Source organism: Crocodylus siamensis, chromosome 2, assembly GCF_052110815.1.
Source record: "Crocodylus siamensis isolate JL-2025a chromosome 2, ASM5211081v1, whole genome shotgun sequence".
Taxonomy (NCBI): Eukaryota; Metazoa; Chordata; order Crocodylia; family Crocodylidae; genus Crocodylus; species Crocodylus siamensis.
Genome location: NC_143396.1, coordinates 95,774,893 through 95,789,440, shown reverse-complemented (window position 1 = coordinate 95,789,440; position 14,548 = coordinate 95,774,893). Strand labels below are relative to the sequence as shown.

General features: G+C 42.9%; 1 protein-coding gene across 9 annotated transcripts in view; it reads right to left on the bottom strand.

Annotated features, from left to right (window-relative positions):
* The window catches only part of ARFIP1 (ARF interacting protein 1), a 90,960-nt gene that overhangs the window by 73,805 nt on the left and 2,607 nt on the right, over positions 1-14,548 (bottom strand). For 2 of the 9 annotated variants that reach the window (XM_090036410.1, XM_090036414.1), the window contains exon 2: positions 12,629-12,698. The exons of 4 other annotated variants lie outside the window; for them this stretch is intronic. Coding sequence is in view for 1 of the 5 variants with exons in the window: in XM_090036412.1 (XP_089892538.1) it covers positions 6,614-6,634 (21 nt within the window). In the remaining 4 variants the exon portion in view is untranslated. Of the gene's footprint in view, positions 1-6,613; positions 6,637-11,732; positions 11,844-12,628; positions 12,699-14,548 lie in introns of those variants that run through there. 3 more of the 9 variants (XM_090036415.1, XM_090036409.1, XM_090036412.1) reach the window with 3 other exon arrangements.

Sequence of the window (14,548 nt, the reverse complement as noted above, 5' to 3'; positions counted from 1 at the left end):
GTAAAAGACAAAGAAAAGATTTACAGAGCAGCTTACTTTACCTCACCAACCCCAATACCAACCCCCAAGTGCTACATGACATCCCTGCAGGAAAAGGAACTAGTTGCATCATACACTACTCAAGCCATAAGGTACCTTATGAGCTGAATATGAGCCAACAGTTTCAAAGAAGGCTAATGGCATACTGAGCTGCATTAGTAGTAATGTTGCCAGCAGATAGAAGGAAGTGATTCTTTCCCTCTATTCATCACTGGTGTAGCCACATCTGGAGTCTTGTGTCCAGTTTTGGGCCCCCCACTACAGAAAAGATGTAGACAAATTGGAGTGTAGGACAATTAAAATGGTTCAGGGGCTGGGGCATGTAACTTCTGAGGAGAGGCTACAGGAACTGGGCTTATTTAGTCTGGAGAAGAAAAGACTGAGGTGGAAATTTTAATAGCAGCCTTCAACTACCTGAAGTGGAGTTCGAAAGAGGATGGAGCTAGACTGTTCTCAGTGGTGGCAGATGATGGAACAAGAAGCAACAACCTCAAGTTCCAGCAAGGGAAGTTTAGGTTAGATATTAGGAAGACTTTTCTCACTAGAAGGGTAGTAAAACACTGGAACAGGTTACCCAGAGAGGTTGTGGAATCTCCTTCCTTAGAAGTTTTTAAGACCTAGCTAGACAAAGCCTTGGCTGGGATGATCTAGTTGAGGATGGTCCTGCTTCGAGTAGGGAGTTGAGCTAGATGACCTCCTGAGGTCCCTTCCAGACCTCATTTTCTATGATTCTATACCTAATAACATTGACATACCAAATCCAGTTACACTTACATAGTCACACAACTTTCAGGATGTGTTATAAAGCAAAAGTTTGGGGTTACCCTCTGTGCTTGCTCCCTAAATGCATTGCCCTAAGCCACATCTAAAACATATTGTTCACAGGCTACAATTTTATGAACCTTACAAAAAAGGAAATATGACTTCACAGGCAAACCCCACTGGTTAGACACACCTCAATACAAAGGAAATTAAACTGGTGTTTATCCAATAGAGGAGAGTGCTAACCTCACCCTTTTCATTGTGGATGGCTTATATTGGCAGTGCCCCTAAATCAGGGGTGGGCAATTATATGGGCCCAAGGGCCACATAGGGGTTAAGTAGAGACAGTCAAAAAGCCCAACTTTGCAGGTTACTCTAAGCTGTAGAGACTGAACTGATAAGCAAATGAACACACATTCACTTTTGATTCAGGAAATGCAGCCACATGCCTGCAGTGGCTCAAGCCAGAAACTGGCGGGTGCTAGAGCACACCTGCCAGCCACTGCCAAAGGGGAAGACTTTTATTGCCTCCCTGCTAAAGCAGAGGGGGCATGGCCAGGCCACAGCCCATGCTCTGCCTGGGTAGGGTGGGGAGGAAGGTAGTGGCATAGAATTCATAAATGCTTGAACAAGAATAGTTCTCTCTCTGAAAAACTATACACTGAAGAACTATAAACACAGCATGGGCTGTGTGTTGTCTTACTCTTCCTGCTGCCCCCCGAGGTCTCTGGGATTTGCAGTCCAGAATCAGAGCAGCAGGACTCTGCAGGGTTGCTTGTCATGTCCTTTTCCTACTTCCAGGTGTCTCTTGGATTTTTAATCCACAGTCACAGCCAGCACTAAGTAAACCAGCAGAGCAGTGCAGCTCTCTACTCAGGGGAAGGTGAGTTTAACTCCCCTCCCTGGCCCCAGACCCCAGGCAGCGGAAGCAGTGAGGTCAGTGAGCCAGCTCTTGGTGCTTCAGCTAGGAAGCATAGGGGCAGGGCCAGCCCTGATCTCTGGAGCAGAGAGCACAGCCCAGTCCAGGGCTGCAAAGCATGCTGGGGAAATCTGAAGGGGTCTCAGACAGAAGTTTCATAAACCAGGTTGATCTAAATCAGTTGAGTCTGACAGTTCAACCAGGTTTATCTTAAACCAATTTCAGCCATTTTGAAATTGGTTTATGTGCACTGAACTTCTATTCTGTTACAGGTTTAAACTAGTTTCTGCTCACATAAACTGGTTTATGTGTAACTTCTGTCCCTAGCCCTGGAGGCGGAGTTTGCTCCTGGTGCCTCCCACAGCTGGCACCTTGGATGGGTACCCACTTCTCCCTGCCCTAGTTAAGCTACTGCATACACCTGTAGCTTTGCAAGTATTGCACTGGGTACAGCAAAGCCACAGAGACAGTGTTTGCAACTTTTACTTCCAAACTGCTTTGACAGTATCACCACTTCCTAGCTTTCCAAATACTCATACTACCACCCCTCTGCAACTCCTAACAGTGCAAATGAATTTCATGTGCAGCCCAAAAGTCTGTTCAAAATCTGTGGCAGGAATGGACAGGTCCCCCCAAAAACACTGTACTTTTCATAACAGTAGCAATATCTTTGGGAGGGAGAAAATTCCCTTAAGTGCCAGATCTACTCAGAACCCAGGTGCTGCACACCTTGCCACAGTCTCCACATTGGTATTTATGAATATAACACTAGTCTACCAACCCCAAGCAATTAATATTCACTGGTTCCCGTTAACTTCTAGGCAGTTTGTAAGAACTACCCCAAAGAGAGAAATCTGCTCATAGAAAAGCTAATTGATACTAAATGTTACAATTTTTACTCCAGTTATTGCAGTATCAAAAGGAGAAACCTCTAGATTATCAGAGGACACCAGAAAAAAATCTTATTCCATCAGTCCCTTGATATAGTAGATTATAAAGAAGAAGCGCAGGATACTTGGAAAATTAAAACTATTAGTTTTACTTTGAAAAACTGGTTAGTTAAATGTTCATAAATTAATAAAGCTACTCAATTTATCCTGAACCACTCACCAGGTAAAATTTAATATCAATTGTTTGATAAGCTAAGCAGTTTCAGATTTTTCTCCTCAAAATTGACATGAGAAATAGGAATAATGGCAAGATCCTTGTCTCTGCAAACTTAGAAACCAGATTTAGCCCAAAATAGTGAACAAAGGTAGGGAAGGTAAAATCTTTACAGTGAGGGATTCAAAAGTAGGGAAAAGAGATAAAGGAGTTTAGACATGTAATTAATATCATCCAAATCTCAGCCCTTAAATCCTATATCCTGTAGCTGTGCAGAGCAGAGAACAGCATAGTGGTAGCACAGAGGCACATGCAGCACAGTTAAGTCTAGCAGAAGCTGCCTTGTGACAGTTTTCCTGGTTTTGTGCTATCCATACAAAACAAGGTATTTTCCTCCTCACTTTAATTATGTTTCTACCTTGAAAACTGTACCTGTTCTCACTGGCAGTTTTATTCAACTTCCTGAGCAACTATGCTTGTTTACAAACAAACAAAAGTTTTTATCAACTGCCAGCCCATCATTTGTTTGGATCCCCAAGTGCTACCACACAGCCACCACTGGTGGCACTACAAATATCAGAACCCCATTTTCTGGGGCACTAAGTAGAATATTCATATTCTTTAACGTGATCCAGCAAGGGGGCTGTAGTATGTCTGTCTACAGCCAAAACGCTGTATTTTTGAAGCACCCCAAAGTGACCTGTATTTTGGGGGACTTCAAATGCTACATCAAGAGTATCAAAGATAAGCCACATGACAGCTCCTGCCAGAAAGAGCTCACAATATAAGTCAGGAAGGAGAGGAAGCCACAAGGAAAGGCTACAACATACAAGAGAATGTTATTTATTATAAATACCCCATAAGAGGCTTAGGGCAATTTATAATGAAATAGGCAAAAATATGTAAATGAACAAACTCCCCAGACAATGCCCCAAAACTTAACCCCAGCAACAGAAGGCCTGCCCAAATAATGGTGCTTTCAAAAGATGTCTGGGCTCAAGCTGTAAAGGATCACACAGAGAAGGTAATTCTAGAGGTAGGGAACAACTGCTGAGAACAACCTCCCACTTGGTTTCACCAAATGAACTGGACACAGAGAGATCTGCAGACGGCTGCTCTAGGCTGATCTTAGCCATCTTGATGTAACATAAGGGAGAAGGCAATCTCTTAAGTATGTATAATCCAGGCCATTTAGGGCAGGGATTCTCAGCCAGAGTGCTGTGAAATCCTTCTAAGGGTGCTGATTATCTTGCTAATTCACAAGATAAACCCAGAGATTTCAAATTGAAACAGAGTCAAAAACACTCTGATCTGTTGTGGTCTTTGAGTTTTTTGAAACAGGAACAACTGCTCTATTACTTTTCCACAGTCAAAAAATGATTGAAAGCTAAGAGCTGCATCTTCCGATAAGTGCCTTGAATCTAAGACAGGGTGACTTGAGCCTAAAAAAAAGTTTGAGAACCACTGGTTTACGGCCTTACGAATCAAAACCAAGATGGTCTGAAAATGGCACATTGGCTTCCTGATTTATAGTTATTTCTTATCCAGTAAAGTCACACCCAAGAAAATGTATCATAGTGCTTAGGGTTGGAAGGGACCTAAACAGATCATCAGGTCCAACCCCCTGTCCCAGGCAGGAACAGGTGCTGGGGTCATATCACCTCAGCCAAATATCTGTCCAGCCTCCTCTTGAAGACCCCCCAAGGTAGGAGAGAGCATCACCTCACTTGGAAGCCCATTCCAGATCTCACTTCTGCAAGTTACATCTCCCAACAGTCATCAGGAAGGGCCTCCATGGTGTCCCCAGCTCTGCCCCCACAGCTGAATTGGAAAGTTCACACATTTCTCCAGCAGACACACACTTCAGACACTGGGATTAAAAGCCCTGAAAACTACTGCTGCTTCACAATCAGGAAGTGTCTCTGGTAAAGGCCACTGGAGCACTGAGCGGAGTCCAGGGCCCTGACACATAGGTTTGGGCTTATAATGTCATACCGAAGGGAGCAGCACCACTGCCAAAGCAACCAGGTGTTTCCCTCCCACATAGGGCAAGATGTTAAGTGCTGGGGATGTGCATGCGCTGTTGATCTGGCCTGGCCACACACGTGAGATCTGGGGACTGTTACCCAGCCCAAGACTTCATTATACCCCTTAACTCTTTAGGTGGCTTCTCCCTTTATTCTCCTTGTGGAAGGCTTTCAAATAGACTTCAAGTGAAAGAATGTAGTGGGGACACTGAAGGGAGATAAGGAGAAGGCAGAGGTGAAGTGACTGAAGGAGCTAAAAGAAACATCTTACATCAGCAGTGGGCAAGAGAGAATCTCCAAACCAAAAGCTAGTCACACTGATGACACCAGAGTTCAAGAAGTCCTTGCTGCAATAGTTTCTCTAGTATCACCACCTCAAATTATGCCTGGCTCCTTTCACAAATTTCTTTTAGCCCCAAGCTTGTGTGTTTGTGGCTAGGAGCTGGGGGGGGGGGGGGGAGGAGAGAGGTAGAAAGAAGAGTCTTTGAACAATAGTTTAAACTTCAAAAATAAACCTGAGAGCAGAGGCCAAACTAGAATATGATTTCAAGTCACATTCACTAACATGTGCAATGAAGACTATACAACAGGTCAATTACACCCTGCTGACATCCCTTGACTCTAGTCTTCAAATTATGTTACTGAAGGTGTCCCCTGCACAAGCACTAGTTCTTTAAGTGAGTTTACATATCACTGATATATCAATGCCATATTGGACTGGCACCAATAAAAGGAAAATTAACATTATCAGCTTATTTAGGCCGGAGTGGCCAATAATGTACCAACATAATGTGCCTTCTGGCTGGGGCCTCAGACACTGCATGCAGCTGCAGCATGCACATGGCCAAGAATGCAGCCGGGCAGTATGGACAGCAGTGCCCTGCGGGTAAGTCTGTGGAGGGGAAGGGGTGTGGGAGGGGCGAGGGGCATGGGGAAGGCAGACTGAGGGGCCCACGGTGAGGGATGGAGTGGAGCAGGGGCTGGAGGCACTGCTCAGCCCAGGCAGTGAATGGGACCCAAGGCTGGGTTGGGGAGTGGGGTGGAGGTAACTCATCGAGGGGGAGGGTGATGGGGTACAGCTCCCTGCTGCTGAGGCATGGGGGCCACGTGTCCCCCTGGATTTGTGTGCAGGACAAGGGCAGATTTAAGATGCTCACTGTGGGCTTAGGGCTCTCCACCCTGCTGCCTTTGCCCCAGGAGCCATGCACTGGTCATGCACTCCCTGCCCACTTAGTAGCAGTGGCAGCAGCAGTTGTGCTTCCCACTGCCAGATGGGCAGGGGATGTGCTGCCAGCGCACAGCTCCCAGGGCAAAGACAGCAGAGCGGAGAGCCCTGAACCTGCAAGCGAGCAGCCCACCTCCACCCTCACCCCACTCAGCTCCAGTTAGAAGCATCCCCACACTTAAAAATGGTGGCAGCAGCACTTGAAGCTCATTTGACAAGCTTTAGTTCAAGTGCTCCACAGCCATTTTTAAGCACCAGGACGCTGAACCTCTGGATGAACCATCCGCAGCTCCATCCTGTTATCTTGTTGGGATCCTATGACCCCTGCTGACTTCCTGCCCCTAGGGCAGGGGTCTGGACTCGATGATCCTCTGAGGTCCCTTCCAGCCCCAATGTCTATGAAATCTATGCTCCCCACCCTAGTCTCAGGGTCCTACTTACTGCCCTGGCTGGGCAGCATCCCCAGTCCCTGCCCCGCTCCCTACCTTACCATGAGGGCCTCGATTTGCCCCCCTCCTCTCCCCTCCACAGACTTACCTGCAGCAAGCTGCTCTCCATGCTGCCCAACTGCATTCCTGTAAATCAGTTATTGGATTGGTATTGGTCAATATGCCTGGTAAATAATCAGTTAACAGTATCAGCCAAGAAAATCTTTACTGGTGAACCCCTTACCTGCATCTCACTGAATGTTAGTAAACCATTTTCTCCACTATGACTTATTAGAAATAGAATCTAGCCCCCTCTTAGCTATGTACTCTCCACTGGGCTACAGAGTAAACACATGCCTTCTGACACTTGGGCAAGCTGATGGCATGCCAATTAAACCCAGGAAACCATAAGCATTTTTATTTTATTTTCAGGAACATTCATCAGATTACAAGAATGCTAAGCATGTAACCTAATTTTTTCCATCTTGAACCTGTAAGTTATACTGCATAATTTCTATAATTTTGTGAGGTAACAACTGGTCATTAAAAATTTAACTAAGATTATTACTCTGTAGTACAGTCAAAGCCTTCAGTCATCTGCATTCACTCAGTTTTTCATCAAATGCAGAAAACCCCAGATAACTGAAGCACCACTATTTATTTTTATATCACATTTCTACCGCTCATCTGCTCTAAATTTTCTATTTATGGCAAAGCTTACGAAGTGGTCAGGTAGCTTGTGTGACATGGAAAGGAAGACAAGGACACAGAAAAGCAGAGAAGGTAAACCACTTAAATTACACTGGACTGACTTATTGCCTCAATTTAGTCTCTCAAATCCAATTTGGTCACCTTTATCTCCATAATAAGCAGAATCCATGACAGAGAGAAGCAGCAGTGAGAACTTTCTCTGCCCTTCACGTTCACAAGCAGCACTACAGGTACTGAACTGGGCACTACAAACAATTTTCCTGGTGATATTTTGGCTGGTGATATTTTTGCTCTTTTTTCAACATGTGAAAAATTATTTCCCTTAATCTCCATTAGGGACAAGAAGAAGAGGTCTATTTCATGTAGAGTTTTAGACAGAAAACCAAAACTAAGAAGCAGAGAGAAAAAAAACGATTGTGTTTCATTTTCATAACTCCGGTCAAAACAATTTATGCTTCTGTTTTACCCTATATGACATGGAATATTACCTCCCTCAAGGTTACATTAACAATATAATAGTATTGTCCTTGAAGGTCCATGATCTGAATATACTGTAGACAAAGAAATACTATTTTGTCTGTTAACAATCATTTCTACCAATCCTTATTGCCTAATATTGGAACCAACAAACACCAAAACTGTGCAGAAAATAGCTTATAAGGACCAAAAAAGGTGTTTTTTAAAGCTGAAGTATACACCAGTCCCTAATTAAATGCAAATAACCATACTCTGGTTCAGCTACACAGTTCTGCAAAAAAAAAAAAAAAAAAAATTTCTCTCCTAAATTAAGAAAAAAAAATGTATATGGCTACCTAAATGCATAAAATTTAAAGACCATATGCAGCAGAACAGTAAACATCTGCAATATAGTTATTTGCATCCAGTACACAGAATTGTAAATATACAGGTTTTCAGGCACTACACAGGTAATTTTTGTGATGCCTAATTAGAACTTGCATGGGTGAAACTTCCACTGTCAGAATCTTGTATTTGTAAGAACTGTAATCCTGACACTCAAACTGCTCATTTATACACTACAGAGAACAGCAGAGCTACAACTTCTACTACAAATTTTGTGCAATTACATAAACACACAGGCAGAACTGTACATCCAACATTTCTGGTCTTCTGCCTTGAGGGTGGGGTGAAGAAAACCATTTCTAACAATAGGCACCAGACTGCCAGTTACTAGCAACCTGATCCATCATCAATTATTTACTTTCACAAGCTGCAGTTTCCATATGTCTTAGTAACTGCACAATGTACCAGAAAAAAGTCCTCCCTCCTTCAATCGGTTTTGATTAATCTCAATAGTCGCCTTCCTTGAGTAACGACATTTAACATCATATTTCAAAATCTGTACGTACTCCTATATTTTGACGCTCTTATTAAAGGCTACATTCACAATGTCACCTTGAAAAAAACCCAGCAGATATGTACCCATCATTGTGTCTGAAGTAACCTTTCAAAACCAAAGCAAATATTTAGGAGCATTTAAATTGTATCAACAATATGAAACCTAGACAGCACTAACATGCCAAGCAGACATTGCTCTTTTTCCTCCTCCCCTGGCAAATATACCCATGTTTATCGTTTTCTCTCTTCTTGCTCCAGTGCAAGTACATAACTGTGGCAGCTCAGCCTTACACTGTCACATAAATGTATGGCCATTCAATAATATGTAGGCTCCCTACAATGCAAATTCAGTTCAGTACTGTAATCAACAGCAATCAATTTACAAACCGGTTTCACGAAAATATAATGTTATGGATGTCTCATTCCAAAGCGTCCAACTGACTCGAGGCTCTGTAGAAGACAGCCGAGGAACACGACCTGCAGCAATTACGGTTCAACCTACCAAAGTACGTGGCTATACCACTGCTAGCCAAGCAACTCCTTGAGAAACCAAAGGATGCCGACTGGTTTCTGTGCTTACAGCCTCATCAGCATTACTGACATGACAGCCAAGGTTGGTGCAGTTGACACTAAAGATCTGCTCAGTCAATCACCATTTATTTGACAGAGGTCATCAACAGTTCTACATGAATTATCAACCACTGATATGCATTTCCAAGACTAATAAACAGCAATGTCAGTCACAGGGCCATAGCAATATCCAATGCGGGGTATCCACAGGATATGCCTATATGGCCTCGCCATACTATCTTCCAGTGGTAAAATTCCAGTGCGATTCCAACAGTTCTTACCAGTCACTGGAGTCACTTTGTCCCAACTCAGCACTGGCCAATGGACCACCCCACATTCTATTTAAGTGGCATCAGTAACACTGATGTGGAATCCTAGAAAATAATGCCATTTTTTTTATCTTAGCAGGCAGCGATTGATTCTTAAGTCCACTAGACATTAGACAGTGGTGGCTCTAGAAACTCTACTGAGACATTCGCTTGCTCTTTGGGATGATGCCACTGCCGTATACTGTTTATCAGCAATGAAACAGTGTTCTCATGTTTCATTCAAGTCAAATGACTGCAGGAATTCTTGTAGAATCCCATTCATCATGACTCTTTTCCTGTTTCCTTAGCGCAACACAGAGTCCATGCTCTTCTGATGTTTGTAGGTCTGTTTATTTGTGCCAAAAATATTTGCATACTGGATATCATACATCTACTCCTTCTAGTTTTTGCCTCCTTTGGTCTTGCATGACCATCCATGAATTGTCATGCATCATTCAGGTAAGTCAACTTGTCTAAACTAGGGGCCCACAGAGCCAGGGGTCTTCAATGGAATTCCAGCAGTGCCAGAGCTGGGCTGGCAGAGAGATGCAATGGTGGCAGCAGCCAGCTCCTAGTGCCAGCCTCCCTTGAACCAAGGTGGGTGATTCCAGCCCACCACTAGAAAAGGCTGCCATTTCTTGATCTAATTATAGATGCCACACAACAAGTACCCCTCAGACTACTGCTGGGCCTGCTCTCAGCCACTGACGAACAGAACTAGATAAATGCTTGTACTTTCACTGTAAATTAACTGATGTGCAATTTGCTATACAGCTGATTCAGTGAAGTTAGAGATTAGAATGCACAAAGTCTACCAAGTCAAGCTTCACACCAGAATGCTTAGCTTTCTCATGCAAGGTTGCATCCATTGATTGTCATAAGCACTCTAAGACTACAACTGCAGCTTGACTTCTAAATCAGAGGGGACTAATCTGAAGCACAGGTGCCTCAAGTGGCAAAGCCAGTCTGTGTGTGGGGCATGTGGTAGATCAGAGAGGGGACAGGCAGCACAGGAGCAGATGGGGCAGGGAGTACAGGGAAGGAAGTAGACTGCAGACCAGAAGATCAGGGAGAGAGCACAGGGCAGAGAGCAGAAACAGCAGCAGATCAGGCAGGGGAAGAGGACCAGAGTGGAACTTGGAGGGGTCTGGGACTAATCTGTTCTAGATAATAATCACAGAATCATAGAAAATTAGGGTTGGAAGGGACCTCAGGAGGTCATCTAATTCAACCCCCTGCTCAAAACAAGACCATCCCCAGCTAGATCATCCCAACCAAGGCTTTGTCTAGCCATGTTTTAAAAAAACCTCAAGGATGGAGATTCCACAACCTCTCTGGGAAACCCATTCAAGTGTTTGATTATGCTCTCAATGAGAAAGTTTTTCCTCACATTTAAACTAAACTTCCCTTATTTTGCCATTCGCAGCTTCTTTGGAATGTCAGCACTGTTTTAATCCATCCAGTTTTAATCCTTGGTGATATCATTACTAGTAGCGTAACTGCTAAGTGCATGGCCAAATTTAACATCTATCAAGTTTTCATAGCAATACTTGCAAGATAGAACACATTTCTTTCTTTTGTTTGGTGTTCGTGAGAAATATTTTGTTTTGCAAATGTTGAGATATACTGTAATGGCTATGTTCAGTGCATCTGATTTGCAACTGCATAATGTGGCAAATGGTTCTGTGCCCATGTTTTTGGACACATGGATTTTAGCATAACAAGTGATATGGGTATGTAGTTAGTGTATGGCAATGGGGACATGCAATTACCAGCACAAACCATGCATTGAGAAACATGGTTTTTAAGCAATAAAAAATAACTTCCTGAAGAACATGAAATCAGGCAAAAATTATAAAAGCAGCATAACAGAATGTCTGAATGCCTACGGCAAGGGCAAACATCAAGTTCAGTAGCTTTTTGAGGTAATCAATCCAGATGGATATTAATGACAATTCTGGAAAAACAAGGAACAACAGAATTATATAGTACCTATACAGAGTATTAAGAAGCTGTAAACGTCCTTACAAAACTGAATTGTAAAGAAAAAAACTACGGTAAAATAAACCAACTATTCGTGATTAAATTCCTACTGATAAATGAATGCACTCATCATTCACTTACCCTATTCTTGATAAGATACCACTTTTTAAAACAAGGTACTTAAACTTTTCCCCTCATTAAAGGTTCATCCTTCCCCTCACCATCTTTCTTGTAAGAGCTAGAACTCTGTTGAAGCCTGGAAAGGAGTTCTGGAACAAAGGCTGATTTTAGGGAACATACCTCAATTGCTGCACATCTGTTACAGAGTAGTCTGTCAGGCCATAGTCCAATTCACTCATTGAATAATCCATTCAAAACATAGAGTCACACTTTCCTAGACCTTTACACTCTCTGAGAAAACAAATACAGATGTTTCACTCTTAAGGGCATGGGTGTCTGCTGAACAATACAAAAAGGTGTCTTGGCAATCATTTATGGCAAACAGTACTGACCAATTTACGCAGATGTTATATCTTGGGGAATTAGGCATAGTACTTTTTCTATTGGTAAAAGAAAGAGGAGAGAAAGTGGGGAAAAAAACTCCTTTTCCTATCCCAAGCTACATGAAATCTACTTGCTATTATGAAATATGAACTATTCTTCAAAGTATCCACATTAAGCTAATCTGGTCTAGAGCTGAGACTGCAGATAAATGCACTCAAACAATGGTTTCAAGAAAGAATAGAGCAGCAGTTTTTCCCCATTTCACTCTTTCTGTGCTATGGTGCGCAAAGATAGCAGGTATGTATGTGCAAACGCTGCCAGCAAAATGCTCCTAACTCAGGCATATGGATCACATGCACAAGCTACAGTGAAATACACACCCAGACAAGCACTCAAAGAACTCACTATACAACTTAAGAGTTATTGATGGCTGTCAAGAGAATGAAAGAGCCATCCTCCTGAGAGACTGGAAGAACTGAATTAAGATGTTCAGGTGCAAAAATGTAATACATATTAAATAATGTTTTTGAACGTACAGAATAAAATGTGTCAGAGTACTGAATGAAATTAAATTACTTTTAGTAACTATCAATTAAATGTTTCATATTTATTCAGATTACAATGTTTCTCTCCAGATCTAAGCAACTGTAAACTATGCTTGCAATTTCAGTACCTAATCTCCTTATACTCACATAATTCTTGTGACTGGACTGTTTAGTTGTGATGTCACTTTCCCCTTCTATTCTTTTGCCCTTCAAATACCTAATAAAACAGCAAAGTCAGTCACTTATTTTCTTTTTGCTTTTCTCTGCAGTGAAAACATCAAGACAAATTTGTTACAAAATGATTTAAAAGCTATAAAGTCTAAGAATAAAACATTTGGTGCATTGTAAGATTTATAAGATGGCTCCAGTTAAAACAGAAGACCACCTCCTCCTTCAGAAAAGTAATGCAAATAGTAATTCCGATTCAGTATTGTCTATTAAAGACCATGGCATCTTACTGTAACTCAGTCACGCTTTCTCCTAGAACCAGAATTATTTCTTAACACAAGTTTGTGTTAAACCATGAGCTTCCCCAGAGACAAGGCTGCACTTACTTCCTCACACAAGGGCCAGGAGGGGAAGAATAAGTGTTTATCTCCTCATACCCTGCATCACCCTCAAAAAGTTCCTGCTCACAGAACCCCTGTTGAGAACCACTGACTTAGACTAAACAACAGCCATCAGTATCCAATTACAATGAAAGGACTTTGGAGTAGTGACTGCATCTAACTTCTACATGCAGTATCATGCACACTCCAAACATTACACACAAGCATCACTTAACAGATACCATACATTATTTATAACTACCGTATTTTTCGGAGCATAAGACGCACCGGACCATAAGACGCACCCCTCCTGGAGCCTCAGTCTCCGCGTCAGCGAGTCCCTCCTTCGGACTCCTGCCCTGTCTGTTCCGGCCGGCCATTTTTATTGCCGGCTCCCGGCCACCAGCACGGGCGCCGGCTTCCGGTCTAAACAAGCGGCACATGTCCCGCTCGGGCTCCGCCGCCTCCGCGGGCAAGCTCCGCCCCGTCTCCCCGGGCAAGCTCCGCCCCGTCTCCCCAGGACACAGCATAAACAAGCGGCGGGTGTCCCGCTCGGGCTCCGCCGCCTCCGCGGGCAAGCTCCGCCCCGTCTCCCCGGGACACACACCTTCAGACCATAAGACGCACCCTCGTTTTCCCCTCACTTTTGGGGGGAAAAAAGTGCGTCTTATGGTCCGAAAAATACGGTAATAAAAATCTAGTCAACAAGACACTTAACTAATCTTTCATTAAAATGGAGATTTTCATGACACTTAACACCTGATAATTACGTCACTGATATCCCATGCTCCAGCTTACAATCATAAATAAATCAAATAATCAGTGAAAGTTCCCTTTCCTATAAGGAATTTTTTCTTAACTAGTTGCATATTTCTTACCAGTGGCTGAGTGGCATAGTCCTCACAGTAGGGAACATACGTTATTTCTCTTCCTCAAGCAGTGTGACCCTCCCCACTTTCTTCAGACTAAGATTTAGTTAATAAACTAAATAAACAGCTGTAAAAACAATGCTACTTTAGCTTGGAACTTGTTGCACAATGTTTTAAACTTATTTCCTTATCAATCTGCTGTGCTGATAACAAACAACACTGCAGCCAGCATAACACTTTGAAGTACTGATGAAAAGTGACTGATGGCCACATATTTCTTCTGTCATACTTGTTCTAACATATCTCCATGCCAAAGACCAAGTTCTCTCTTCCAAAGTCTTGAAGCTTCAACACCTGATTTTAGTATCTCCCAGTTGACTCTTCACTGCAATTTGTTCACAGGTCTCCTACAGTCCACCAGGCCAAGACTCTCAGAGAGCCCTATGGCTCCATATTTACACTGCAAATATAACTGTGTCAGAAGAAGCTGTCTCTTACCATGGTTAAAATGTATTTCAGGGCAAATGGAACCTCATGCTTAAGATTCTCTTTCTCTCCCAAAACTAAACATACTTCAGCCACATCAAAACAGCTAGTCCTACCCACACACTGGTGCACCAAAGTGGAACTTGTTTAAGAAATTGAATTAT